The sequence below is a fragment of the Colletes latitarsis genome, chromosome 11 (assembly GCF_051014445.1).
Source record: "Colletes latitarsis isolate SP2378_abdomen chromosome 11, iyColLati1, whole genome shotgun sequence".
In the NCBI taxonomy this organism is placed as follows: domain Eukaryota; kingdom Metazoa; phylum Arthropoda; class Insecta; order Hymenoptera; family Colletidae; genus Colletes; species Colletes latitarsis.
Genome location: NC_135144.1, coordinates 19,469,456 through 19,496,819, shown reverse-complemented (window position 1 = coordinate 19,496,819; position 27,364 = coordinate 19,469,456). Strand labels below are relative to the sequence as shown.

The following is a 27,364-nucleotide window of genomic DNA, read 5'->3' as shown; positions in this document are numbered from 1 at the left end:
ATCGAACGTCAATATTAACAGTCGATGAATAGAGGCAAAAATATCCGTCTGCTGTCTCGATCTCGTTGGACAAGATATATTCTTGTTGCTATTACAAATTCAAGTTTATAGAATTGATAGAAATTGTTACTACATACCCACATGTTTTCTGGAATCTTCGTAATTCGATGGTGTAGCCGCTAGTTGGCTGTAGTATTTGTCAATCCTGTAGCAATCCTGAATTTAATAACTGGTAACACGAGAAAAGAAAAGAAATACGTTAAAGTCTGTTCCCGCACTAAACACTCTGTCAAAAAAGACATCGATTATGTTTCGTATACTAAACTTTAGTGCTGATCGATATCTTTCGGGAAATAGCGGTCGATCGTGACTTGTGGCCCTCTGGTGGTTGTAGTCGGTCAACGAAGCGTCGCCATGTTGAAAGCGTCGACGAAAGTTCGAGCACCGGAGCGCGCGACAAATATTTTGTACATATAATTGTGATTTGGACGAATTTCGAACCGATACTGTCTTTGGAGACTGCAGTTATGGTGATTGTGTCAAGAGTTAGGGTAAGTAAACATCAAAATGTAACACATTTTCGTCGTCGCGTTTCTATTACAAAGTTAACCGACAACGATCTGACCGTTACGAATAGCCTAAAAATTTCAAACTGTTTTCTGTACTTTCCAATCGGAAATAGGCTAAATCTCATTAAAATGATAGTCACGAATCAAAATTTCTGACTCCTGATCTGCAGTCTAGAGGAATTTACGATTAATTTCATCGTCAATAGATGCAAGTTATTAATATCTGACACTGACCAAGACGATTGATCGTTCAATCGTATCTTGTAATGCATTAATACGTTGTAGCCAAATTAGTCGATTAATGCTCAAGTCTGAACAGGCATTTGTCGCGCGAATTTCCGTGTCGAAAGATAAAGGCGTGTTTAGAATCACGTTTTTCATTGAATGTCGTATCAAACGATCGTAAATTATTTCGTGTTTCACCTCCTAGATGACGCATGGTTTCCTTTCTGCCTGGGGAGAAAAAGTTCGTACACTGAAAGCGCCATTAAGCAGTTGGTTGAAAGGGATAGGAAGAAGTCATCGACTCCATTGGTAAGTGCATTTTCTTTCTCCCGCGAAAGCTTCGATGAATACACAAAGTTTCTTACGAATATAAGTCATTTATTTCGCTCGTATTCGGTCTGTACCAGAGTACCTCTATATTATAGTCGATAAAAATTGGCTAAGGCTTTGGACTATCCGGTATATTTGCGATTCCCTCGCGAAACGTTGATGGTTATATCGATATACATACACATACGTGCATACGCGTAAAATACATAGGTGCGTACGTGTACGCGCGCGCACGTGTCTATACTCGAGCCGAGCTATGTACAGTTTTAATAGATAAGATAAAATAGCAAGAACAGAGGAAACGTAGATCAAGGGTAAGAATAGAAAAGAACCACGAGAAACAGGTAAAACAAAAAACGCGGATTTGATGCGCGCGCGTCTTAAAAACGAAAGAACAAGGAAAATAATCGTGAATAAAAAGACGTCGCGTTGCTTGGTTAGGCGCGCGCTTTGGCGAGTCCCGTCTGTCTATATATGTATATACATTAGGCGACGTCTCGTCAAAGTTAAAGCAAAAGCGTCGTTCACGATTTCACGATACATACAGAGGACACCTTGTGACTCGTGGTACGGTCAGAAAAATCGAGGTTAGGTCTGGTCTTAGAAACGTATACTTTCTTCTAGTTTGAAAAACAATTACATGTGAATACAAGTTAAGCCTCGTTTTCAATAAATTCCTCTGCGAAAAGCCGAATTAACACCCCCTCTTTCGAATGTACCACGAAATAAGGGATACTCTGCTTATGAACAGGTGATTCCAACTAAAATAGGCTAACCAATTATTTTCTGTAGCTTTCAAAAGCACATTGTTTTCTGCAATGCTTTTTTTCTTAATGTTTTCAAAGTTATTCATTTTCTTTATGAGTATATTTGTGTATTCTCTGTATAAATATGCAAACATGAGCAGTACTATGACTTTAAAATGACCTAATATATAAATATTGAAAATCAAATATGAAACTTATTTTAAATGTAAGTACTTATTTGCATTAAAAGAGCATTAAATATAAAAGTGTCTTGCATCATAATCACTGTACGAAATTGATTTCTGTATATCTTCTACAAATTGTAGTTTGCATTAGCGAATTGCAATGGAAACAAAGTTCAACAAATTATTTCATATAATAGGACCAGCTTGCAACTAGGCGGCCTGTTTTAGATGGAACATCCTGTACGTATATTATCTCTATTTACACGCGTAGAAGAACGTGCTGAAGAGTGGGTTCGCTTAAACCTAGGAGGAAAGGTCGATCGATGCGCGTTCGAAGCGAACGCGTATACTCTGGGACGTAGATGCTATGCCGCGAGCCTGCTCATCGGCCGAAATACTGCACGGTGCTCCGGAACCATTCGAGCGTCGAAGAGGATCGCGCGGAGAAATGCGACGTTCGCGACGATATTTCCGTTCGCCCGAATAACAGAGTTCGCGATTCGCGAACGCGCGGAAACTCTCGGTCGGCGTGCGCGTTCACGGTAGAAACGGTGACTAGTAGATTTTCGTCGAGCAATCCCTCGCGTACGGTTCGTTCTCCGGGAGCGAAAGAGGGACGCAACAGAGAGAGAAAGATAGATAGGTAGAGAGAGGAGAAGAATATGTGAATGTGTGATGGGAAGGGGAAAAATAGATAGGCGAAGAAGGTTGCTTGTTAGTTCTACGATTTGGCTAGACTCCCGGCAGGTGAAAGAATCGACTTGGTTTGGTGTTTCCAGGAACGAGAGCCTTCACACTCTCAGTTCCGTCACTACATTCGTCAGACGTTGTCGCAGTAAGAGAACAGTAAGAGTCCTAAACTATGGGTCTCAAATGGAGACTCACGATGATTCGTTTTCTCACCGTTGTCCAACTCTTGTTTGAGATTCAGAGTTCAGGAGCCTCGTCCGTACGAGGCCCACTAACAGTCTTTAAAGTGATCGCTTGACATGGCCCTAGGTGGTGGAGTCCCCCGCCCCCTCCCCCTCCGACAAGGCAAGTGGCGGGACTCCCAAGTCGCTTCTTTCACTCGTCGGTCCTTATGCCTTGTATCTACTCAAGAGTTTAGCTCTCAAGAGTCGCTATCGAGTGTATTCTTTTTTGTCGTGAGGGTTCTTCCATGCATACACACGGGGGAGGGCAACGTCCAGCTGAAGACTCTTTCGTTTGCTAATGTGAAAAGACTCTTAAGGTCACGTCAGACGATCCTTTTCTTGGGCGATTTGCTGCCTTCATCCTAGCACTGGATGAATCGTTGGAAAACAAACCATAGAGATCTTTCACTTGAGTTTAACAATCGTTAGACATGACCCTAAGAGATAAAGACACAACACCCTCGACAAGGCAATTCGCGGATTCTCCCAAGTCTATCCTTTCACTTGCTAGGTCCAACGCCTATGTAAATTCTCTAGGAATAAAGGATCTTTCCGATAGATACGCAGTAGCTCTTCCATGTCCACGTGAAAGAGCTCATACGACCATGTCAATCGAGCGTTTCTCTTGAATAGAAGAATCACGATCATTTTTCCATCTTGTCCCTGGCCCCTATCTGCAACCCGAAAACGCTCGACCGACATAGACCTTGTTCTCGATACCAAGATCCGAGAGTGAAACTCTTAACTGGTTACCAAACACTAGAGTCCTGGATTCAAGACTCGAATCGATCGAGACGGTTAATTCTCTCTCGAGGAAAGGAGGCAGAGATACGGTTCCGCGGCACCGAGGAACGCTTCGACGTCGAGGCGAGTTTGTCCGTGAACGGGCGCGTCGACGCGATTGGACGAACGAACGAGAATCGGTCGCGATCCTCGTCGGCTGCTTCGAAACTCGAACTGATCAGGGGAAACGGGGGCCTAGCGCCGCCGATCCCAAGGACTGGTCCCAACCGGTTCGACACCTGGACGATTTTCGCCAGTGCGGCAGCTGAATGCCCAGCCTTTTGCACTCGTGCGCGTACGCGGTGAACGATTCGCAGTAGCAGTTCTCGCTGGGGCACTCGCACATGTCCTGCAGGCAAGCCTTGTAATACATGGTCGGGTTGACTTTCTTGTGGCACGCGTCGAAGATCTGCGACCTCAGCCGGTTGCATAACCTGCGCATCGGGATCGAATAAGGAAAGAAATATAACAATCAAGTCAATACGAAACAGAAAGTCTTAGATTGTAAAATGATAAGGGACTTTTCGTTCACATCGATACGATGATGTGCACGTTGCTCACCGATGATCCTTTCGTCCTCTGCAACGTCTTTCTCTGCCCACGTTGGTCGCAGGCTTTGGCCTAACGCAACTCCTTTTGGCTCCTACCGCCCAGGATTGACCGAACGGTTGAGGATCCTGCAGCAGCCTGCCCCGCCTGTTAGTAAAGTCATCCTTCGGTAGGGAATTGAAGTTCCCACACAGACCGCAAAGTCTGCCCCTGTACGTTGTCGGCGCCGATACTTCGAGGAAGCTTATCCCGTCCCATAGAACCTTGATTCCGATTTGCGTGCTTACGACGATACTATCCACCGTCCGATTCACCTCCAATCGATTCGCCACCTTGTACGGCACCTCCACCTTCTTTCCATTCACCTTCACTCGCATCCTCTGACCAAGATTCACCTTCAAGTCGCCTACCTACGGCCACCAAACATACAGAGCTCGTACACCCGGTCCAGTGTGACCAGATGAGCCGCCTTTTTCCATCATGCAAAATGGAAAACAGTGGCATACTATTATTAGCCTGAGTTATGGGCACGGGCCACATACAGCTATTGTGTTATGATCATAGCTCACCGTGATACCACACTAAATTTTATCAACTGGGCACTAGGACGACACCTGGCGTTTAACCGCTAGTTGGCGCTACTATGGTGTAGTATACAGAATCAAGATGGCGCGACTTCAACGCCTTATCGTACAATGTCCAGCTACATTCGTCACTAAGTTTCACACATTAGAAACAATACATTTTTATAATGGGGTTCGTGTGACCCAGACTAACCTATTTACGACGAATCGCATTAGTCGCTAGGAAATGATTATACTCTGTGAATGACAGTCGGAGTTTAAAATAGGTTATCAACCTGATTATACTTCTATTTATTCACTCGAAATGAGTAACGCGGGGTGCCCAAGGTTCTCGGAGAATTAAATTTTTTAATTAATTCTGCGTTGGTAGCATTTGAATATCAAACATCCGGTGACTCGTCCTAGCAGACACGTTGACCATGGTCCCAATTATACATTCGAAACATATGATTCACTGTCTAAATACTTCGCTTAGATGATATCAAACAATAAATATAACTTTTGATATCGCAAAATATTTCTTACTTATATCAGGACTAATACGATACCTATTCAGCAAACAATAATTTAGCTCCTGAATCGATAATCGATTTTAAACGTTACATATTGACAAGGCACTGTTATTTTATAGCGACTCAAACGAATTGTCACGGAAAGGTTAGCGATGCTTTACATTTGCATGAAATTTCATAAAACGACAACAAATTAGGTATACGTATGCTTTTTAGACACGATAACTCAAGTTTAATCCTAATTCTGTCTCCTAGAACTTTCGATTCTTTCGTTGCACCCACCTTTATAGCAATTGTCTTGGTCCACGCGGAGAATCTCGTCGACTTGGCGTCGTTGGTCACCCGAATGCTGAACGTGTGGCCCGAGCAATCACTGGCCAACTGATACTTGCACGCACCCTTGAAGCTGTAAAACTTTCCGTCGAATGTGCGATAGTGCGGATCCCCGAAGACCGTGCACACGCCGTCGCCTGCACAACGCGAAAGATCGTGTCGGAAATTTGTCGGCGGCTGATGGCTGCGCGAACGCAAACGGTTACATTACGATCGAACGACATTACTTTCGACGCAACGTGGACAGCACTGGCCCTCCGGGTGTTCCAGCCTCGAGTTCGGTGGACAGGGTAGATTCAATGGCGGACACATCGGCATCGCGCACCGCACCTTGCCCTGTGTGCAAGCGCATGCCTTGCAGGAATCAAGCTTCCAAGTTTCGCCATCCTGCCTAGGACAAAACAGAACCTTTAAACCAAGAAAACCGGTCGAAATCGGGGTTTCTAACGATTTTAATGTCGAATAATAATTTTAATAATCTTCATAAAAACTTTACGACAGTATTACCAATGTATTAGCGTGGTCTTTACGATTACAACGAATCCAAACACGACCTGAATCGGACGATTTTGAATTATATGTTATTCTAATGAATTCAGAAAAAATTTTACTGACGTATAATTCAAAATAGTCATTCTCATCGGGAGAAACTTAGTAATTCTATTCTCATAAAGATATAATGAGAAATATATAAAATTGTATATTGGATTAGCGGTTGACACGGATGAGGTTTCAAGTTTAGGACAACGAGCGTATGATTCGTCTCTGTCATTCTCGGTTTATCCCATTCGCGTGTCGCGCAAGACGAAAATAGCTACCTACCTCGCTTCCGAGCGATTTAGTAGTTCCGATTTCGCTCTTTAAGCGCGGGAACTAATATATTATTATTATAAATACTCGCCCCGTAAGTTTTCCCGGCGTACGTGCACGACGGTCGAATTTCCTCGACCTCAGGACACTGGGGACAACAACGACCCGGAAGAACGGTCTGGTGCTCGCTGGGGCAGTCGTGGACTGGACACGTTTCTCTGACGCACGACACGGCCGAATTTGAACAGCTGCAGCGCGTGCACTGGTCGGCGTAAAACTGTTTGCCAGAATTGTAGATCATCGTTCCCAGCATGCACGCGCCCTTTGGCGGTGACAAGTATCTTCCGCTGCCTGTAGGCGCAATCGCGAAAGAAAAAGAAAAGAAAACGAAAATTAATGTAAATCTACTGGTCGTCGTACGAGTTCTACAGACTGGATAATTTTAACTATCGTTTTGACTACCGAGCACTATAATTATTCTGGATGAAACATCGCGCGTTAAATATTTCTTAAAATTTCGCAACAATAATTAGTGGCTGGTTGCTACGTTATAGAATTAACGAAAACAACTTGACCGTATAAAAATGTTTCGTTATTTGTAATATAAGAACATCGGTTTAAAACTGTGTCAGAGTTGCGTACTGTAAGGTTACGAGCGCACCGTAATATTATTGTTTTGACGCGTGATGTTGTCGGCCCGTACGACCTTGCTGCGGTTAAAGGCAACGGTCGCGAGGTAACAAACACGTTCGAAAGTAGAAAAACGTTCGAGATACCTCTGCAGCGGGGACAACACTCGCCGGGATCGTGAACGATCCTCGTAGAAGGACAGTGCAGCACGGGGCAAGCCTGTTTGGCGCAGATCAGCCGACCCCCGTTGCACCTGCAAGTCACGCAGGGGTCTTCGGTCGTCGTTACCGATCTGTCCGCTGTCACCATTTGTCCGTTCACGTAGCATCCTGTAGATCGCAAACAAAAAAATGGCATCGAGTTCTAATCGATTCGTTTCGACGGAATATCGAAACATCTATTTATTTATTTCTACCTTGACGGTGTGCAAGTTGGGATACATTTTAGTTCGTTGATTTCTTTAACGCAATTTAAATTTCTTTCAAGGACAATCTCTCCAGAGCATCGTACTTACCCGCACAGACTGGACAACATTGACCGGGAGCAGCCGGAATGGGCTTCGAACATGGCGTGTAACAGTGCAGTCGGGACTCGGTGATCACTCCCGCTTTGCAAGTGAGGATCCTGCACGGGTCCGCTCCTTCCGTCCACTCAGTCTCAGACTCGTGGTACACCCCGTTTCGCACGCACCCTTCGAACGGTAAGTACAAATTTGTTTGTGTAAATAGAGATAGATATTTATTTTTAAACTATACACGAACGACAATTAAATATAAACCCTCGTCGGTGGTGCGTCACCTCTGACGCGACAGTGCAATTTTACCATGCGGGTCGTACGTCACGTGGGACGTGACAAGAACGAACAAATTGAAACCTGCTGATTGCCGCATGCATGAGTGCTCGCTTTCACATTAGAGTAGTTACGCTCCAGCAGTCAACACGCTCAGTGACATTTGCGTCATAACTTTAATATTTCATTTTTTGTTTGAATTATAACAACGTGGCGTGCAATGGTGATAACAATAGCGAAGTTTACGATGAGCTCTTTTGCCAAGTTGTTCCCCATTTAAAAGAAAATGGTGACCAAATGTATGGGGGTGGTTCCTATTATCCGGAGACACTGTACTTGATTCCACGACGGATTCTCGTCGGATGATTCGCAACAGCAGCGTTGACAGATTCGTGTCGATTATTCGGTCCGCATTGAACGGAAAACTACCGGGGGCGACGTAATCGCGCGCGGATTCGGAAGAGTCGTCGTTCAAAGGCGAGATTAAAGTCGCCCAAGCGAGGAATTTTGTCGCTGGTCGCGCGAACAGGGACGGGCTTGCGTCACGGTTAACGTAATTAATAGAGAAAGAGATAAAGAGGCCGCGGTTAAGCGGAGCATCTGTCGGTCGACGGCTGCCGGGTTTGTAAACAGTCGCATGCGCCGATGCCGAAGTTCCTTGGGTTTATCGGCAATATCGGCGAACAGTAGCGCCTTTGTGCCCCGGGAACAATGCTCCGGAGCCGGGCATTCCTCTCTTTTCCTCCCTCTCTTCCTCTTTCTCGGCAGAGTGCTCGTGACCCTCGCCATAGCGAACAACCGGGTCGGTCTTTTGCCCGAACCAATTATAGGGGCCATAGACGTAACAATTTTTCGTACGATAAACACGTTCACTGTCCGCTGACCCACACGTGGGTCAGGGCGGTTGTGACACGAGAGTCCGCCGAATGAATCTCGTCTGCACTGATAAACTGCAATATTTTTCTTGCATTAAGAAGTTTAGCCACGTCACAAGGACATGGACGCATAGTAGTTGGGACAAGATAGCGAAATATTGTTATGAACATTTCAACGACACTGTGGACGTTCGAATCTGTATTCGCCATTCTAGTTACAGGCGACAAGGATCGTTTCTACTTGCGTAATTTTTTTCGTACGTGTATCGAACTGCTATCCTAATACCAGAAATTGTTCTGAAACAACGTTGTCGGCGCTTTGTCTCTAAGTTTTGTTACAACAATTCGGATATTGAGAGGGGTTTGCGTTCTTATTTTCATACCTTTGCATCTGTGACAGCATTCGTCTTCGCGCGGCTCCAGCAACGTGTAGCAACCTTCGATGCTGGGGCACTCCTGTTGCTTCCTGCACTCGACGAAACCATTCTGCGACAGATAAAAGACGACGCTGTAGGCGCGAGCTGCAGGTTCATGAAGCGACCGGTTAATATTTAAGGTGACCAAAGTATTAGCAAACTTTAAGGTCATCTTTTCGAACAAAGAATCGAATACATGTAACTTGTTTTTTGAGGTTCGTTTACTGGTCCTTCCGACATATCGGTGACCATCCTGTTTGGAACAATAAAATTAATAAACATTTGTGCAATTTATTTGCATGAGAAATTATGTTATCATTAATATCTACAAATATACTACAAGATACGAATATAAAACTAATAAGAAATCGAATAACAGTTTAGCATTATTAGTTCGGAAGAGATAAATATTATGATAAGCAAACAATTTTTCTCTAGGTTATATTTTTCATGACTTCAAGGTCATCAATATTTTTTTAAGTAGAACTACATATTTGTATCATCGTGACGTAATAGTTGAGGTCAAGATCAAGTCAATCATCTAGATAGCATGACTTCTATGCGATCCTGAATAAAATTCCTACAAATAATGAAAAAAAAGACATTATTTTAACAAAATTTCAACTCCGCATTTCAAATTATTTATTTTCATAAAAAAAATTGATTTCCGATAATATTTTTTTGCAAATAATCAAGCCAGTGATTAATGATTACAAGTATTTAGTAATCAATAATTATGATTAATGAACAACCCGGCTAATCAAACCGTATGTATATCCATTAGACATCATTAACAAATTATTCGTTAATCACGAAATGGTTACACTTCTGATTATGATTGAATCGATACGTGAATAATAAGGAAGCTAAAAAGAAACTAGCAGAGAAAGCTAAAATCATCTTTCATTGAATAATTACAAATTACTGATTTATGATCGCAGATTACAAATGTCATACGTGATTACTCGTTAATGTCAGTGATGATTAATTGATGAAGAAATACCGTAATAATGTTTCTTCCGTTTCCTGTATACACGGTGCGTACGATTTAATACAAATACGATAACGCAAAGATTCGATCGGAATCCTTCTACCGAAGTACTTTTTAAGAAAGTTGGAAATATATTCTAGTAAAAATTAAATTTTTTTCTGACTTGGGACATTTTACTTAAAAGATACATACGCGAATAGGTTAGAATGACGCGGTTTTTTGCTGCCATTTGGAAATTCGTTTCCCGACGGTGGACGTCCCGATCTCGCATTGTATACGTGACACGGCTATCGTCCACTCCCGGTGCAATTATTTCTCTCACTCGGTTATCGCGTCCTATAATTAAACCCTTGGGATTTATCTCGCGGCCGAATTGCGTAAAGCAATTTAACACGGGTCACTGGTAGTCGTGTAGCGAACGCGAAGAAGGTCGCGGCTCTCGAAAATAACAAAGATTACGGTCCGTCTGTGCGCGAACGCGAAAGGGGGCTTCCGTTCGCGCGATGCCCGCCAGCGAAATCGAAAGGAATGGCACGAAGAAAACGAGCCTCGAGACGTCCTCGAGGTCGATCGGTCGGATCGAACCAGAGTCGGTCACATGTTTTATCTAGATAACGAATAACCAATCCGACTAACCAATGGCGGTTTATACAGGGTGTCCGATACATCCACAAATGCAAATTACTCGTAAACTATCCGATGCACAAATAATAGCGCGGACAGGAGATCGAGCGGTAGTGGTCGCACAAAGATGACGCACGTTTTTCGTAAACGGAATCATTATGCAAAGAAGTATCAAGCTATTTAAGTGGTATCGGTACATCTATTAGTCAGGTTATGTTTACATCGCTCGGTGAAACTCGTCAATGAGGACGACCTCGTAAACGTTCTCGCTTTTAAAAAAATATTAACAAGCAAAATTACTACCGACGTAAAATATATATACATTATGTAACCCATATAACCGTACGACCAGTAAGAGAGAACTATCGGCGTTACAAATGGCGGATTCAAGTTGCTCAATGAAAATGTTCCCCGAATACCTATACGACGAGTATTTTATTCGTGAGTCACGAAGACGCATTTTTCTCCAGATAAAACTTCTATTAGTCGTCTAGGCTAACGCCACGGATAGCGAATAACGATTACCCGGATAAGTAAAACGAATAAAAATGTTTCTATCCGTATCGTTATCTGGCCGAAGATTTATTCCAAGTTATTCGAACAACAACTGCGGATCGAACGATCGGAGGATTTACGACCGTTCCGTGCGACGTCAGCGTAATCGATCATTTTTGATCTCCCCTCGAACCGGCGAATAATTGTGTCGCTCGCAGCTGGCAGGATTCACTTCTCGAGTAGCCGTGGCACGCCAGACCAGAGAAAACGAGAATCTCTCCGCGAGTCGACGAACCAAACGGCCAGATAATTGTCGGGGCTAGCCGACTGTCCTGCTAACATCGCGCTCGCGGGAGCATCATCGCTTTGGACGATACTCGGAAGATTTTTGCGCCCCACAGGTCTAGATAGCGCGGCCGAATCGCGAAGCGAGACGACCTTTCGAGCGACTCTTCGAACGAGAATACATATATCGACGAGTATGTCTCTCGGTCGTTTAGCGTCGCGAGCCTCTTGCGCGATCGTTGGACGTTGTTAGATAAATATATTATACAGGGTGTATCTTAACGCTTCAACGATCGCACATTTCGCGCAAACAATGGCGACGTTAAGCACAACAGGACACAGTTGGAAACATTTTTGATGGTGCACCCAGGTTTACAATGCCTAGTGAAGTGGTTTATTTTGTATACTTGAATAGCACACAAGGAAAAGCAACGGAAAGTACTAAATATATTCTCGTATATTTTAATATATTATTCTTAGTAGGAGTCATTGAGAAACGAGACAAGATCATCGTCTATTTATTTAGTAATGAATAAGAATTCATTGATAATAATTTTCGATTGTTTTGTATTAGGAATCGGGGCTGAACGAAGAAATGTTTTTCAGTGGACCCAGAAATAAACATCCAGCGGATATAGATCTGGGGAATGAAGAGGTCAGGCAATAGGACCTGCAGAACCGATCCATCTGTTAGAAAGTCGTTCGTTCAAGAACCGTCTGGGTACTCGGCTGAAATTGGACGGTGCACAGTTATGCATAAATCACATGCGACGTACAACGTCTAGTGGAACTTCCTCCGATAATTCATGCATTTGGTTACTCAAGAAACTGACAGAAGATAGCGATCTAATCTGTCTCTATATCGATCAGTTCATGACCACCTGGGTTTCTTCGGTCTACGAAACATTTTAACAAAACGGAACTGTAACCTACAAAATTAGTATTATATCTTTCTACTCTACTCTAGTTGCGTTAGAACATCCAATATATTATATCGGAAGAAAATTAGTTGTGACGAAGGATATGGTAATTATTTTATTGATTTAACTTTCGATTGTACGATCTTGCGTTCTTTACGTTACATTATTTACGAGAATTTCAAATTTAAAGTCGAATTAAGACTGAAATTTAGTCGTTAAATAAATAAATAAATACCTTGGCGAATTTACCTTGCATATGCAGTTGAAGCACTTGGTGTTCGGGATCTTGTCGACGGTAAAGTCTTCTCCCTCGACGTCGCAAGTTTCGCGACTACCTGCAATCAAAACCCACAACGCTAATCACAGCGCGAACAGAATCCGAGCAATGTCGCGCGAACGGATTGACGGGTCGGTGCGTCTCGCGGTTGCGAGATATCGATTTCAAGTCGCGATAAATTCGCGCGACATCGTCCCGCCCTACGCCGGTACCGCGATCAGGAACGACGCACAGTGGCCAATTAAAAACAAATCTAGCTATAAAATGTTTAAAATACACGTCGACGTTTACGACCTTCGATTCGAGTTCTAATCAGGAATTGCAGAATGGCCGTACAATTATATTGCTTGTTGATCTGTACGGTGTAAAATATTTATTAGATTCGATAAATAAAACTATCTACAGAAACGAGTTGCAGAGGCTACGCTGCTGGACGCTCGCTCAGAGTGTATTTTGACAATCGTCTAGAAATTTACAAAGGGAAATGGGCTTAAATATTTCGAGTTATAGAGGTACCACTGTATTCGAATAGAAGTATCTGAGTACTCGAATATTCAAATAGTAATATTCGAAAAGTGTAATATTGGTACAGTGTCGTTAGAAAATGAGATTTTTGAACGGTGATATTCGAATGACGAATGTTTTCTGACTCGGCGAAAGCATTGAATTATTTCGAACAATCCCATCCCTAATTCTGGGCCACTGCGCGTTGCGTCAATCGGAAGCGGACGCGGACACGGAGACTGATGCGGATGCGTGCGCTGGTGTTACTTACGTGAGAGGTTCCCCGTTTTCGGGACCTGCGCGAGTCGTGCGCGCGTACCGAACGGCAATAATCTACGGGGGAGATCGATGGTTCGGCCAGCCCTATTCCCAGACGCAATCCATCGATAATGATCTCCGCTGCTAGGTCGGCGAAGCCACCGTCAACGTCCCTCTCGGTTCCCTCGCGCACGTATTCCTGCACACTTTAAGCAACTTTCTTTAAAACGTGCGCACTTTTAGCTACCATCGCGGACCACCAACTCCGAGCTACCCGGGTACGCTCGGTTACCCGCAAATTTTTCGATTCCTACACGCTTTCCAGCCTGACGCACGACGGTTTTCCATGCCGTTCATCGTCTCCCTTTCTCTCACCATCAACCGCCCCTCCCCACCACCCGCTTCCCTTCTCGTCACGTGGCGGTCAAGAATTCAAATCGTAGCGCGCCAAAAATGGTCGACCGATTTCAGCGGTAGCTACACCTTGAAAAATATTCGGCGAGCGATTTTTTTTTAATTCAAAATATTGTAGTTACGTATAATGAAAAGAACAGTATGGTTATCTAGCTATCCAGGTCTGACTCACTGTGTCTTGCGTGGAGAGAAATGTAATGAAAAATGTTAAAAATGACTTATTGATTATTGTCCAAGGTGTAGGTTGTAATGACATCAAAGATTTTTGGCACGTTAGGAATTAATTCAGGCCCACTGTGCACCGTTCTCTTGGCACATCGAGTGACACGAATCTGTACCGTGCGAGGGGGCTGATGCCGGGACAAAATGGCCGGTGGTGACATAGAAGAGTAGGAAAGTGAATGACTTGCCACGTGACTCCGTGACATTATTAACTGCGTCAGAAGACTTGACAGAAATATTCGAACGATGCCACCTGTTTGTAATAAAATTTATTCAAATATCTGTATTAATATAAATTTTATTACGAACAAGTATCGCTATTCGATACACATATTTGAATAAACAAATTACATTGTTTAAATACTTAAGTCGAGTCGTCTGATGCGGTTAATTGCGTCATGAAGTCACGTGGCAGTGTGACGCGCAGTGTTCCCCCACTCTCCTAATCTCCTACACCACCGCCGGCCATTTTGTCCCGGTTAGTTGCAACTCTGTACATGCCCTTCGGGCGGCACGAGTCACTGCCACCGAATGTACCATCGTTATTGGTGCTTGCGATGCTCGCACGATTTTCTTACCAAAGATTTTAGAACGATTCGAAAACGACGATGCTCCTATCCTTTTCACGAAAACGTGGCGTTCCACGGTGGCGGATCGAAAGTTACGCGGGAACCTCGAAGAATTCGAAAAGTTTCGCGTGAACTTTTCACGAATCCCATCGGACATGCTTGACGTGTCTTTTTTTTTTCTTCTTTCAAGTGCGCAGGAATGCGTGCGAGAAAGGACGCGGTGTTGGCGTTGGCGTTCGCGGCCGGTTTCTTCACGTTCACACTCTCTCTCTTTCTCTCTCTCATACTCTCTTCCCCCATCTTTCTCTCCCTCGTTTCTTTCTCTCTGTCTTTCCCTCTCCTGGCCTCGAATATCGTTTCGCAAAACACGCGAAAGTGAAGAACGTTAGCGAAATGTCGCGAGAAACTCGAGAGAACGCTTTTTCCCGATTGCGTTGTTCGATTCCTCTTTCGTTGTTTCGTCGACGGTCACCACTGCATGCATTCAAGACCTTTGGTCCAATTGAATTCTACTTATCGAAATGCCGCAGCAATCGCTAGTAATAAATAATTAATTTTTATTTATTTACCAGTTGAATCACTGTTTTTGTTGTTGTAAAGCCAACCCTAAAACCAATCATAGCCTTTTAACGTCGTCAGGAATACTTGGAATGCCCAGTACGGCAATGTCCGCTTTCAAGTGACAAAATCGGACCCACCATGTTCGCTTGAAAGCGGGGTAGTTAGCGACAACCGTCTCAACGGAATATTTTCAAACGTTGGGCGTCGAAAATCACGCGTCGCGACAGAGATTTTCACCCCAAACGAGGAGGAGGGAGAAAGAGAAAGAGAGAAAAAAGAGAGAACAGTGGCGCGAAAACAAAGGGAAACGTATATCCCCTGCGCACCGCGCGATACATCGACGGACTTGCTCTCTCGAGTCATCGAGTCGAGATCCGACCTGACTAGGCGCAAATAGACCGGCAGATAATGGAGATAGACTAAGAATAGAGCGTTTAAAACTCGTAAATAGAGCGTGACGCGCCTCGCTCGCGGTTCTCGCGAGAACGCGAGCGCGATTGACTTTCGATCGCGACCGGATCGTTCCTGAATTCGCGAACTCGACGACTACGAGCGCCTCGAGGGGTAATCGCTCGCTCGGCTGCGCGCGCGCGCGCGCGCTCGTTTTCGAAAGTCGTAGCGCACGACGCTCTTATGGACGCTCCAAACTCACCTATTATGCTCTCCGAGGCGTCACAATGACCGACCGACGAAAGGAACGCCAGGGCCAGAGCTAGAGCCAACGGCGTCGAAGGGACTCGCGTCGACTCCATCTTCCCCTTCGCCACCGACGGTTTACTGGAAAAAAAGAAGACAACAGTGTCCGTCAGCCGCCACGTTCTGCTGGATCGTTACTAGCAATACCAAAGTTTCAGTCAAAATTTCGTTTCCGATTCGTTTGCAAACTCCTGCAACTTTATGTCAAAGACCAAACCTTGCGTCGGAGTGGCTCGTTCTTACGCGCACCTGCAAAGATGGCCGACGGGAAAATGGCACTCGAAGGGTCGCATGGGTGCGAGGGATGGATCTTCGAAGCCACCGATGGGCCGCGTAAAACTCTTTTCGTCGCGGTGGAGCAAACGTTGCCGCCCTCGAAAAGGTGCTGCTCCGGGCGGACCATCCCCTCCACCACTCCTCCCCTAGCTGCGTTACTGGTCCAGCGGGCGTTCAGCGATGCGCAATAACCCCCGAGTCGCAACAACAAACCGAACGCGAAGAAAGGAGCGCGCAGAGATCGGGAACCGTGCGGTTCTCGCTTGTTGTGCGCTGCGAACGCAGCACGATCGACCGTTCGCGACCGATTATTGTCGTAACCTTCCGTCCGTGAGTATATTTGCGCTAGATCTCCGTATATTTTCACGAGCCACGGCGCTCTGCCGCGGAATCTTTCTTCGAAAATCCATAACAGCCGGCTCTTGCGGTCGTTCCAAGAACAACGCAGTTACGAGGCGTGTCGGCTGACGCCGCAACGTTCGACCGACTAACGAGCGACCTACGCGTCCCGTTCGTCGATGAATCGGTTTCTGTTGCGCGCGTCCTTCCGCAGGTTCGTCGCGACGCTCGCGGTTTCGAGTCCTTCGCGAGATCGCTTCCCCGAGACGCGATCGAACGCTTCGGGGCTGGCGCAAATCCAACCGAGAGACTGGCTTACTCCACGCCGTTTTTCCCTACGCAAATAGACTCTTTATTCAGGCTTGTCGCAAACAAATCGAGCAAATTTCTATTCTATTTCGACGTTTCGACTCGGGTTCGAGCCATTCTCGAAAGAATAAGAAAATACGGAACGGTTTTTTCTGTTTAATCAATCAATCTTGAAATCAAAAGACAGTTTATTAAGTATTCAAGCTTTTTATCAATGATAAAAATTATGATCTGTCAGCCGCATACGAGACTTTAAATAATGGGAACAACGAAGGTCCCTTCTACGAAGATCTATTATAGTTGTGTAACGCTAGATGTGTGCTGCAACTTATACCTAGTATAGTTCCAAAAGCAATTTCTACACTCGTATTCCCCCTTCTCCCTTTGTAAGTTAGAGAGCGGTGCAGAACCGAGTGCGATTGATTTATGATCTTGCAAGATGTTACAAGCGTAAACAAACATTAACTGACCTCGACGCATAACGGATCAAGTTAACTTTCATATACCCATTTTATTGTTCGCAATGCAATGTTATGTTTCTGAGGTAAGCGAACGCATTTGGAAACGTTCGTACAATGTTTCCAACTTTGCTTGTCGATGTAAACTCAACTATCAATGTTTATATAGTATTCACCTATTTGTTTATACACAGCATGCCCGGCAACAGGTGTCTGATACTTTAATACTGTGAGTACTGCAACAGGTTTTGTTTGAAACTACCCGTGGGGCTATCCATCTTGGAATTTACCATGTTTAATGTTAGGAAAGGTAACAAGAAAGGTTAGGTTAGGTTAGGTATAAAATACAGAAATAGCGGCTATTAAATAGCAAGAAAGTTTCGAACGTTACACATTTTTCTTCTTAATCTTCTCAAAATATATTAATTTATATATTTACAATTCGTTCTATTATCGCAACTTCTGCAACATTTTTAACCTGATTTTACAATTCACGCTACTCAAGTTTCTGTCATCGATTTGTTTTTCAATTAATTGATTGGCTAACTCTTGTAATATCCTTCGCCTGCTCGTTTCTCAGAAGCATTCCGATGAGCTGTTATAAATAAAGAATATGCATTCTCCAGCAACAATGCGTGCTAATGTATACAATATTAATAGAGGCCACCTTCATCTTTTACGTTTGTATAATTAGTCTCTTCTGGGTAATTTCCTTTTTTTTTTTTTATTAGTTTATGACCAATTTAACGTTTTTTTCCTTATTATAAGTTGAGAAAAAAAATTGGTATTCAAAGTGAATAAGTAAATAAAAAATCTTATCGTGCCATTAGTTCGCCATCATAGATTTAAACGGTGCCGTGTGCTTAACATATTCCCAATCAATTGGGGAGATCTCCTTTGCGCTACGCCGCATTATGCTAATCAAAGATAATATTTAACAGGCACTAGATAAGAGTTCATTTTTGTAGGATGTAAATATGTAAATCACTTATACTGCAAGTCTTATGTAGATTCTTAATCTTTTTTCGAACCTTGATCAACTATTCCCTACTTGCAATTTAAAAACAAATAATTTCATTGATTTAATCATAATGTAAAATAATTTATCTTTTCTTCGTTTTGTTTTTAACAACATATGATTTCTTTTTATTAATTATACTTAGTTCAAGATGTTTAAAAAAAGATAGGAAAAGAAGATGGAAATTTTCATATATTTTCTGTATTGTACAAAATAACGAGTGTTGAAGAAACAATATCGTAATATACGATTAATATTCGATAATTGTCAGCACGATCAATACTTTGCTATGATAACCTATATCAAGTTCATAAGCCAACACAGCGTTATTTACCTCAGCAACGAAGATATTTTGAATTGAATCAGCCATTATACAATATCTAGTTAGAGAATACGAATTATTCATGAGAAAATGAATGATTACTCGCGAGGAAAACAACTTATACTTTCCGATTCAGGAAGTCCCCGAATCATACAGGTGGACGATTTTTAGTGTTACCTACTTTCTCTAGATGTCGCTAAAAACATTAATTTTCATTCATTTTTTGTAGAACAAAATATATAGGAATTCAGGGTGCAGTAATTTGTCCTTTCAGACGGCAGTTTTCCAAAAAAAAAATTTGTTTAATCACCGTTGCATAGTCTTAGACTCATTCAAAAATTCACGGGTAAGAATCTCGAATGCCCATCGCTATTCGCGATATTGCGTAGCGTCGAGGTTACGTAACATCCAAGAGTCTCGTGCTTATTTAGGAGAGAGTTTTTAACGCGGCGCGTCTGCCTGGCGATAAATCGAATTGGAACGATCGAGACCGGAGAGATTCTCGACGGAGTCGGCGATTTTCGCGGGTCGTCGAAGGATAAGCAAACGACTGGACGGTGGCATGGATCGATAGAGCCGCGTTCGGTGTTGCAATCGAGCTATCGATCCGCGTGCACTCGTGGCCGCGATGCACGGAATTTTCCCTCGGCCATTGTCTAGCCCAGAGATTCTCAACGGGGGCCGTATGACCCCTCCCCCCAATGGGTCACTGATTTATTGGGAACCATGCGTGAAAGATGCGAAAAAGTGGAAAGCCACGACTACTGGGTGGACCACAAAAAATAATCCCAAAATTATTAATATAATATTCAACATCTGTGTGTTTGTGATTTCCCTGTAACTCCTACTATTTTTGCCCAATCCAGATGAAATTTTGTTTCGTTGCTCCTTATGGTCCGACAGAAAGTATAAACTATTTAGTTTGTGAAAATATTTAAACTGGAGAAAGAAATTCGCGCTTCTCGAAAGCTTCTCATTCAACTTAATTTGGTATTAGTCGATTTCTCTATCTATCATTAGAAATTCGTAATTGTTCGTATTACGTATCATAAATGAACAGTTGATATACGATTGTTCTTAATAACGAACAGTAGTTATGAGAGATGAGGGCCAGAGAGATGAATAAAACTTAGAAAGGGACCACGGATCAGAAAAGGTTGAGAAACACTGATCTAGTTCTCTCGCTCGCGTTTCCGCGCCGCGTATCCGGCTGGTCGCCGAGATTTTCATGCAACGTTAGGGCAAAATATACAGTACTACAAATAATTATTAACTCAAACGCTTTTTCTTCTCCTTTTCTGCAATATTTCCAACAAGCAACTACCTTTTATCGTGTTCGATTTATAAGCATTTAAATAGAAGAGATTTCAACCATTTGTTTACAGAAACACGAGTGATCTGTATAAATAAAATTGTAACTTTGCAATTGTAGCATTTTTAGGTGATTTTTTACTGCTTTTTGAACATTTCTAAGAATCGTGGAATCAATCCGATCGCCGTGTTTCCATGAATGGAACTAGTAAATGAAGTTATAAGGTTATCGGTGTTTATTACTCAAATGCACGTTAAGAAACGCTTATAAACGTTTGATTTTGCGGACTGGATAATACGCGTATACGTATGTATATATTAAACATTTAATAAGATAAGCCGATATACATATGTATACATCGTATACCATCAATTAACATATTTGTAGCTTAATAATGTACTTTTTCGTTCTCTTCAAATTAAAAAAAACAAAAATTTGTTAGCTGAATAAAATCATATCCTCGACTAAATTCGATCTTGGACACATCACTTTATAAAACCGCCCCCAAAAGAGTTACAGCCTCTTAATATCATCTGAAACACTTCGGACGCCCAGTATAACGGATAAACGCGACGCTAAGTGCATTTGCATCGCTTGCACCAACCTCAGACCGACCCTGTTAATGATTATGATTATTGAGTAATCGGTAATCGTGATTAATGGATGACACGAGTAATCAAAGCGAATGTGATCATTAGACACGATCAACTCATTAATCATCGATGAAGACACTCTCTCATTTACCTTCTTTATCCTTTTGAAAAATCTCTTCGGAAAAAACTTAGCGTTTCACAAAACTGCATACGGTAACAACGAACGTGAAACTAGTATGTGCAATAGCGCTAATGATCTTTAATAACAGCGTTGACTTCTCTTCGAACTCGGTTTTATCCTTTGACCCTCGCTCCACGTCCATTTGAACCCACGCAAACTATAGTTAATGCTTCAGGGTTCCCCACGTTTCCTCGGTATAGCAATTTTCGCTCAGGTCGAGTCGAGTTAATAAATGGATAAGTAAATAATGCAATTAATTGTTGGCCAACTCTGATTTTCAGCATTCGCATTCGTGTCCTGTTCGCTTTCACGCGCTCGCGTCAAGGATTCTCCGGATCGAGTAGCCATCCGGGGGCGATTCGTGGAGCAGGATTTGCATAGAATCTCGCGCGACACGGCGGGAAAAAATGCGGCCAAACCTACGAGCACCGAGCCTAGAAAGTCGAGCGAAATTTTCCGCAATCCCAGTCGGATTGTAACGAACTATTCACGAAAATTGATTTTTCGGATTTGGTACGAAAGAACGAACAAGAATCGTCGATATACGATGAAAGACCTTTTCGAGAAGTACAGGACGTTCCAAACATTCCTAACAACCATGATAGGCCATAACTCTCGTTGGGTGTAGATCGAATTTAGTCGATACAATTTTTCTTTTTATATTTGTATATAAAAGTGTTCAAATTTAAATTTATTGCAAAAAACAATACATATTAAATAGGTTAAGTGAGTATTTTAACTTTATAGTTTATACTTCGTTAGTTTATGTGGACATAAAATAGAAAATCGTCGTTGTTACGTATATGTGACGTTGGTTTCTCACGAGAATCGGTGCGTCACACTTAAGTATCTACGTGACGCATGGTGGCAAACGTGTTAATAAAATTTTTATTTCTAGAAATGCGTCAACCTTTAACTAAAAGGTCCTGTATAATGTTTGTATGACGTAATTCACAGAATCGTGCATTGGCAAGGGATAGGAACAAAAAAATAATTATTAATTAATTTGCAATTTATTCGACGAAGAATAAATAATGTATAAACAAATAACGAAAAATAAATGTCCTGTTCTGTTGTTATTGCTCCACCCGCATCGAGGAATTTACCACTTTTGTGTTTGGTTGTTGCGATATTCGAGGAAAAATAGAACCGTAATTATTATGTGAACGTAAAAATTCGTGAAACGAAATATGGAAGAGGGTGCCCGGTTATTGACATAAGGGTTAGTTTAGTAAAGCTGGATTGCTAAAATACACCGTGCGACGGCGCCGTGAAGTCTCCGCCGGTCGGTCAGCGGAACCAAAAAGTCTCAGCACACCGACTGACCTCCTGCTCCTCGTCACATTGCCGGCTGCATTCTTCTACGAACACCGAACCGTCCGAGGTTTTATCCTCGACTGCTGAATCGGAGATAAACGGAACTCGTCTCGTCCATTAGGCTCGTAGCATCCGAGACGAAGAAGAGAATAGAAGAAATAAAATAAGACTAAGGACTCGGCCACCTGAAGATCTCGAAAACGCAAAATAAGGCTTTACCATTTCAATTCTGGACGAGGGTCCTCTTTCACAAAATAAATACATATTTATTTAGCCATTATGCTAGAAAATATAAAAGATATTGGTCTCGTTGGTATGGTTGATCGTACACCTGTGAATGCTGTGCAATTATCAAGATTTTAGTGTTTTTGTTACTATTTACAATTTCTAGGTTTGGGATTCTTTAATTTTGTCGCCATTGTTTAACCTTCTCCCTTCGAGCTCTTTTAGATTCGACACTGGTATAGTTCGCTTGAAAACGGGGTAGGTAGCGATTTTTATCTCGAGCCGAGGCCTTGTCTCGCGCGTACCATCTGACAAAAAAAATGGATACCGAGAGAGCGAGCGAGATAGAGCGACTGCGAGCGAGTCTCGCATTACGTGCTTAAACCTCTTCACGGACATATTACTTTGTTCTAAATAAACAAAACTTCTAACTGTTAGTTCAAGAGTCATAATTTGTTGAACAAAAGTTAGTTGGAAAATTTCCAATTTTCATTCTAGATATTTTTTGATCGTCGACAAGTAATAAGAACGTGCGGCTGACGAACATCTTGGAAATGATATCGATGAAGATTATGAATAGTAACGAGCCTAAATGAGAACCTTGCAGTGCACCAGAGGATGCATTAATTATTCCGAGGTATCTTTGACTCGATCAACATGCAAACGACCACAAAGTTACCAGCCTATCCAATCTAAGATATTTCCGTAATCCTATGTTAAACAGTTTAAACATAAGTACTGTATAATCAAGTGTATCAAATGGCGCCATAAAATGGGTATAGATAGTATCAATGTAAGAGTCAGATACGTAGCTGCAAAACAAAGTAAAGTTTTAAGTTACCGATCCATAATAAAGCCGTGCTGTTCTTTGTATATCACATTTGATAGAGAAGAAGACAATTTGCAATTAACAATAGTAATAATAATAATTATCTACATATTCACAAACCCTTCGTCTTTTATATTTCTTTGTAGATTCCTCTTACTTATGAAATAGGCGCTGAAGAATGGCGCTTGTGCCTCGTGGCGGCACGAGGGTCGAGTGGAAGAGCGTGCCCCTTGACAAGAGAGTGATCGTTTTATTTACCTCGCTTTTTTTCACGGCGATCCTCGACGCTCACGAAACGTGGCACAGTCCGAGATTCCGGCATCGGCTCGACCGTATGCGCAATCATCTTCACGTAAACACGGTTTTGTATGACACGAGCCAGTGAGAGGAATAGTGATAGAAAGAGAGAAAAAGTTATTTTATGACGTGTTTTGGAGCAAGGTTCCTTAAATCGATGAGGTCGATCTAAATGGGTCACCAATATATGTATATACATAAATTTATCCATAATAAAAGATACGATGAAAATTGGATGGTCTACGCACGGATGTATACAATACCTTATCTTAAAGCAGGCGAAACATTGCGAAAAGATACTGTAGAGAAATACAAAAAATATACTGACTAATAGACATGGCGACATATTACTACTCCATGATAATACTCGACCCTACAAAAATTGTATCGATGGGAATACGAGGTTCCTCCGCATCCCCCATACTCACCAAATCTGGCACCAACCGATATCCACGTATTTGAAACTTTCGAAACATCAAGAATATTAACTTACTCCTAAGACCGACATTGTCTCTTGCGTTTTCAAACATTCCGAAGGCTTCGCATTGTATCGAGAAATACATGCACGGCCGAATGGAAACGACTAAAGGAGTAAACAAGAGTCGAAGTATGAAAGCAGAGACAAACAGAGGGAGCGTGATTGGGAAAGGGATACGGGAAACCGAGGAAGTCGAAAGACAAAGAGACGCGTAAAAGGAGAAAGGGAAAGAGAGGGAAGGCTGCGACCTCGCGTGCTCGAGCGCGAGTTTACCGGAGCATTCGCGGGCGACTTTGCCTCGTAGCGTCCTGAGAAACGATCGTTCTATCTCGCGTTCGATCGTTCGGGAAAAAGAAGTCTAGCCCATCCGTAGAGTTCGTCGATCACGACGAATTCGTTCGATCGAATTTGTTCGATCTCCTCTGTTCCCGTTCTCACCGCGGACCGTTCGATGGAAACAATAACAACGGTTGCAACGTCCTCGAAGCCGCCGAAGGTGATCGACGACGCGACGCAGAGAGGGCAGCTCGGCTCCCGACGAGTAACTGGAAGTAAGTGGCACGAGCTGTCGCGTGCAAGCACGCCACGGCGGAACGACAACAACGGAACAGGTGCGTGGAAACGAGAAGGGCTCGCGTGTGTGTCGGTATGCGAGCTGGTACGGGGCGTACGCGTACGCGTCGGTACGTACACAGACGCCTAGTTTACGAGCCGTCGTGGGCGATCGTAGCGGTGCGAGGAACGAAGGGGAACCGCGAGCCACCTAACGTAACCTACACCTAACCCAGACCTAACCCAGACGGGGCTCTGTTTCGCGTTGCTCGCGACATCTAGCACCGCGTACTCAGCTGTCAGACGGTTACGCGCCGTCTTCGATCCTCGATCGTGAGCGTACCGTCTCTCGATCTCACGGAGAATTCCACTCGCAGGGGGAAAAAAGCTTGGTCGCGCCGCTACGAGCACGCGATATTCGATGATATGCTATCCCTAGGGGCGAAATAGAATTCCCGTAACATTTTGTTTCTATAAAAATACGAGTCTTACGGCTCTCTTCCCCAACCGTCGTTGAAATGAAGTAGAATCCTTGGCACTCACCTGTGTCGAGTGTTGGCCGTCCTCGAGGGAGGATCGGAAGATGTTGACAGCGATGGCGGTATCGGGTCCGCGCGAGCTCAACCACCGTCGGAGCGACTCGTGGCCGACGACCGTTCGCTCGAAAAATCGCCACGGTCTCGCGACACTCGGCGTCGACGCGTCGACGAGGCTGCTTTCTCTTGGCCGCGGTCGATCGGGGCTCCGTTCATTTGACGAGTGGGAAAAATGTCCGTCTCGAGACGCGTGCACCGTACGCGTCCGCCTGTTGTGTTGTTGCGCAGCCTCCCTCGGTGTTGCGGCAGCTTCTCTCGTGTTTCTCGGCAGGCAACGTGCACTCGCGCACGCGCACGCTCGCGTAAACGTCGTCGCGTTGAACCGCGCGCGCGGTAACGTTGCTCGCGTTGAAAATCGGCCCGCTGCGTTCGCGACACGCGAGCCTCGAGCAGCAACTAGCAAACGATTCCGCGTCAGCTGCTCGCCGCAGCTGCACTGAAGTTCCGTTGCGACTTCCACCACCGTGCCGGAGCCTAACGAGGTTCCCCGTGCCGATAGAGGGGGGCCGGGGGCACCGCGGGGCGAGGAGGCGGCTGGAGTCGAGAGAGTGGTGGCTACGACGGAGATGGTCGTCGAGACGGCGGAGGTGGCGGCGGTGGAGCAGCCAGAGAAGCTGGAGAAGCCTGGTGGACGACCAGGAGACGAAGCAAGAGGAGGAGGAGGAGGTGGTCGCCGATAGAGACCAGGTCCACTCGGAACCGGAGAAGAGAACGGCCGCATGGAGAAACTGCGAGGTTTTCGAAGAAGAGAGGGAGAAACGACTCGGTCGCGCTCCCGTACGTTGCTTTTGCGACCGGACTAATTCGATTATCGTTTTCCAACCTTCTCGACCATATTTACTTATCGATTGTACATAAACTCGATCGGGGAAAGCTTGTACCCTGAATAATCGACGATGGATGCTTACGAGAAGCATTTTAGTTGCGGAATGATTTACGTAACTTCGCGATAGATACTCGCCAAGTAATCGTCAGGGATTCGATTTTACAGTCGAAGCAAACTACGAACGGAACGAAGAGAATGAGAATTGTGGCGAGAAAAAATCTAGGAGGAAGGGAGAGATCGGACTGTAGAGGAAGAAACGATCGTTTGCTCTCCTATACGTTGCGTTCGCGACGGGACTAATTCGATTATCGTTATTGATCCTTCTCGACCACGTTTACTTATCGATCGTACGTGAACTCGATTGGGGAAAGTTTGGTCCAGGGTTAATCGACGCACGATGATTTCAGGAAACGTTTTAGTTAGATGATGTTTTACGTACTTTCATTGTAGATGCTCCGATGAAAAATTGTCAATGATTTCTTGCCGACATTGCGACGCTGTGTTGGAGCGTATGGCGTTTCGAAAATGAGAATTGCGGGAAATGAAAATCGGCGAGTAACGGCCAGGAGGAAGGGAGAGGGCAAACTGTATAGTGGGAGAAAGAGGAGAGCTCCCGAGGCGGTCGTTGCGTGCGACGGGAGAAAAACTTTTCCAGTGGACGCGAGTGGAGAGAAGCTGCGGAAGCGCGGGAACGGAACGTTCCATAACGTTTCTGTGGCTTTCTGATTAGGACACGACAATTCCTCCTTTTGGAAACGATCGATTTATCGCATCGCGTGTTATAGAGAACACAGCTGTCATACTAGCCGATGATTAGGGTAAAGTGCCAATTACGAATAAGGTTTATAAACATTATATCTTGGGTCAATTACATGAACCATAAGATTGACAGATTTTTTGTTCTTAAAAGTCTCGATAAATAGCAAATATTTTTTTGTAAAATTGTTGTCTGGTTGCAAGAACACTATTATTTTGTTATAATAATATATATAATTTTAGAAGTGAAAATAAAATTGAATATTATAGAACGAGGGTCACTTAACTCACACGGTTTTTATTGAAACGAAATCGAACATTTTGGAAAACTACAAAAAACAAAACGAACTATGATAGAATTTCTTACGAAAGTTTCGATATGTTTATAAAATCGATAGTAGATAGAATATACACAAGGATCGTTCTCGTCGAGACTGCTTCTTAATAATTTATTTTTTTTTTCTTTTCGTTTCGTGTTACAGAGTTTTATTGTCCGTTAAATAAATTCAATTTAATCGAATCTAAGGTTCGTCGGAGAGAAACCACGCCGATCGCGAGGGAAACGTTCCAGGTGCGCGCCGTAAACCTTATGGGATGGACCGCGGAATTTGTT

General features: G+C 43.6%; 1 protein-coding gene across 3 annotated transcripts; it reads right to left on the bottom strand.

Annotated features, from left to right (window-relative positions):
* Window positions 1-1,096: 1,096 nt before the first annotated feature.
* Cv-2 (crosveinless 2-secreting protein) lies at window positions 1,097-25,634 on the bottom strand. Of its 3 annotated transcripts, none has more exons than XM_076776596.1 (11): window positions 25,117-25,634; window positions 16,024-16,148; window positions 12,816-12,901; window positions 9,219-9,321; window positions 7,685-7,861; window positions 7,317-7,499; window positions 6,632-6,891; window positions 5,958-6,117; window positions 5,680-5,867; window positions 4,314-4,711; window positions 1,097-4,186 (listed from the first exon to the last, which is right to left on the bottom strand). In XM_076776596.1, exons 2-11 carry the CDS (start codon window positions 16,121-16,123, stop codon window positions 3,931-3,933), a joined length of 1,911 nt encoding a protein of 636 aa, XP_076632711.1. In that variant the 5' UTR covers window positions 16,124-16,148; window positions 25,117-25,634; the 3' UTR covers window positions 1,097-3,930. The 3 variants fall into 3 exon arrangements, with proteins under 3 accessions (XP_076632711.1, XP_076632712.1, XP_076632713.1); XM_076776597.1 differs by lacking the exon at window positions 25,117-25,634 and adding an exon at window positions 16,285-16,972; XM_076776598.1 differs by lacking the exons at window positions 16,024-16,148; window positions 25,117-25,634 and adding an exon at window positions 13,619-13,633 and having other exon boundaries at window positions 12,802-12,901.
* Between the last annotated feature and the right edge of the window lie 1,730 nt (window positions 25,635-27,364).

Bases quoted from the DNA above. Each gene is read 5' to 3' on its own strand.
- Cv-2 (XM_076776596.1), bottom strand. From the start codon at position 16,123: ATGGAGTCGACGCGAGTCCCTTCGACGCCGTTGGCTCTAGCTCTGGCC. The intron at 9,322-12,815 runs GTAAATTCGCCA...TATCTGTCGCAG, and splicing joins GCTTCAACTGCATATGCAAG to AATGGTTTCGTCGAGTGCAG. The intron at 6,118-6,631 runs GCGAGTATTTAT...TGTCCTAGGCAG, and splicing joins ACGCCGGGAAAACTTACGGG to GATGGCGAAACTTGGAAGCT.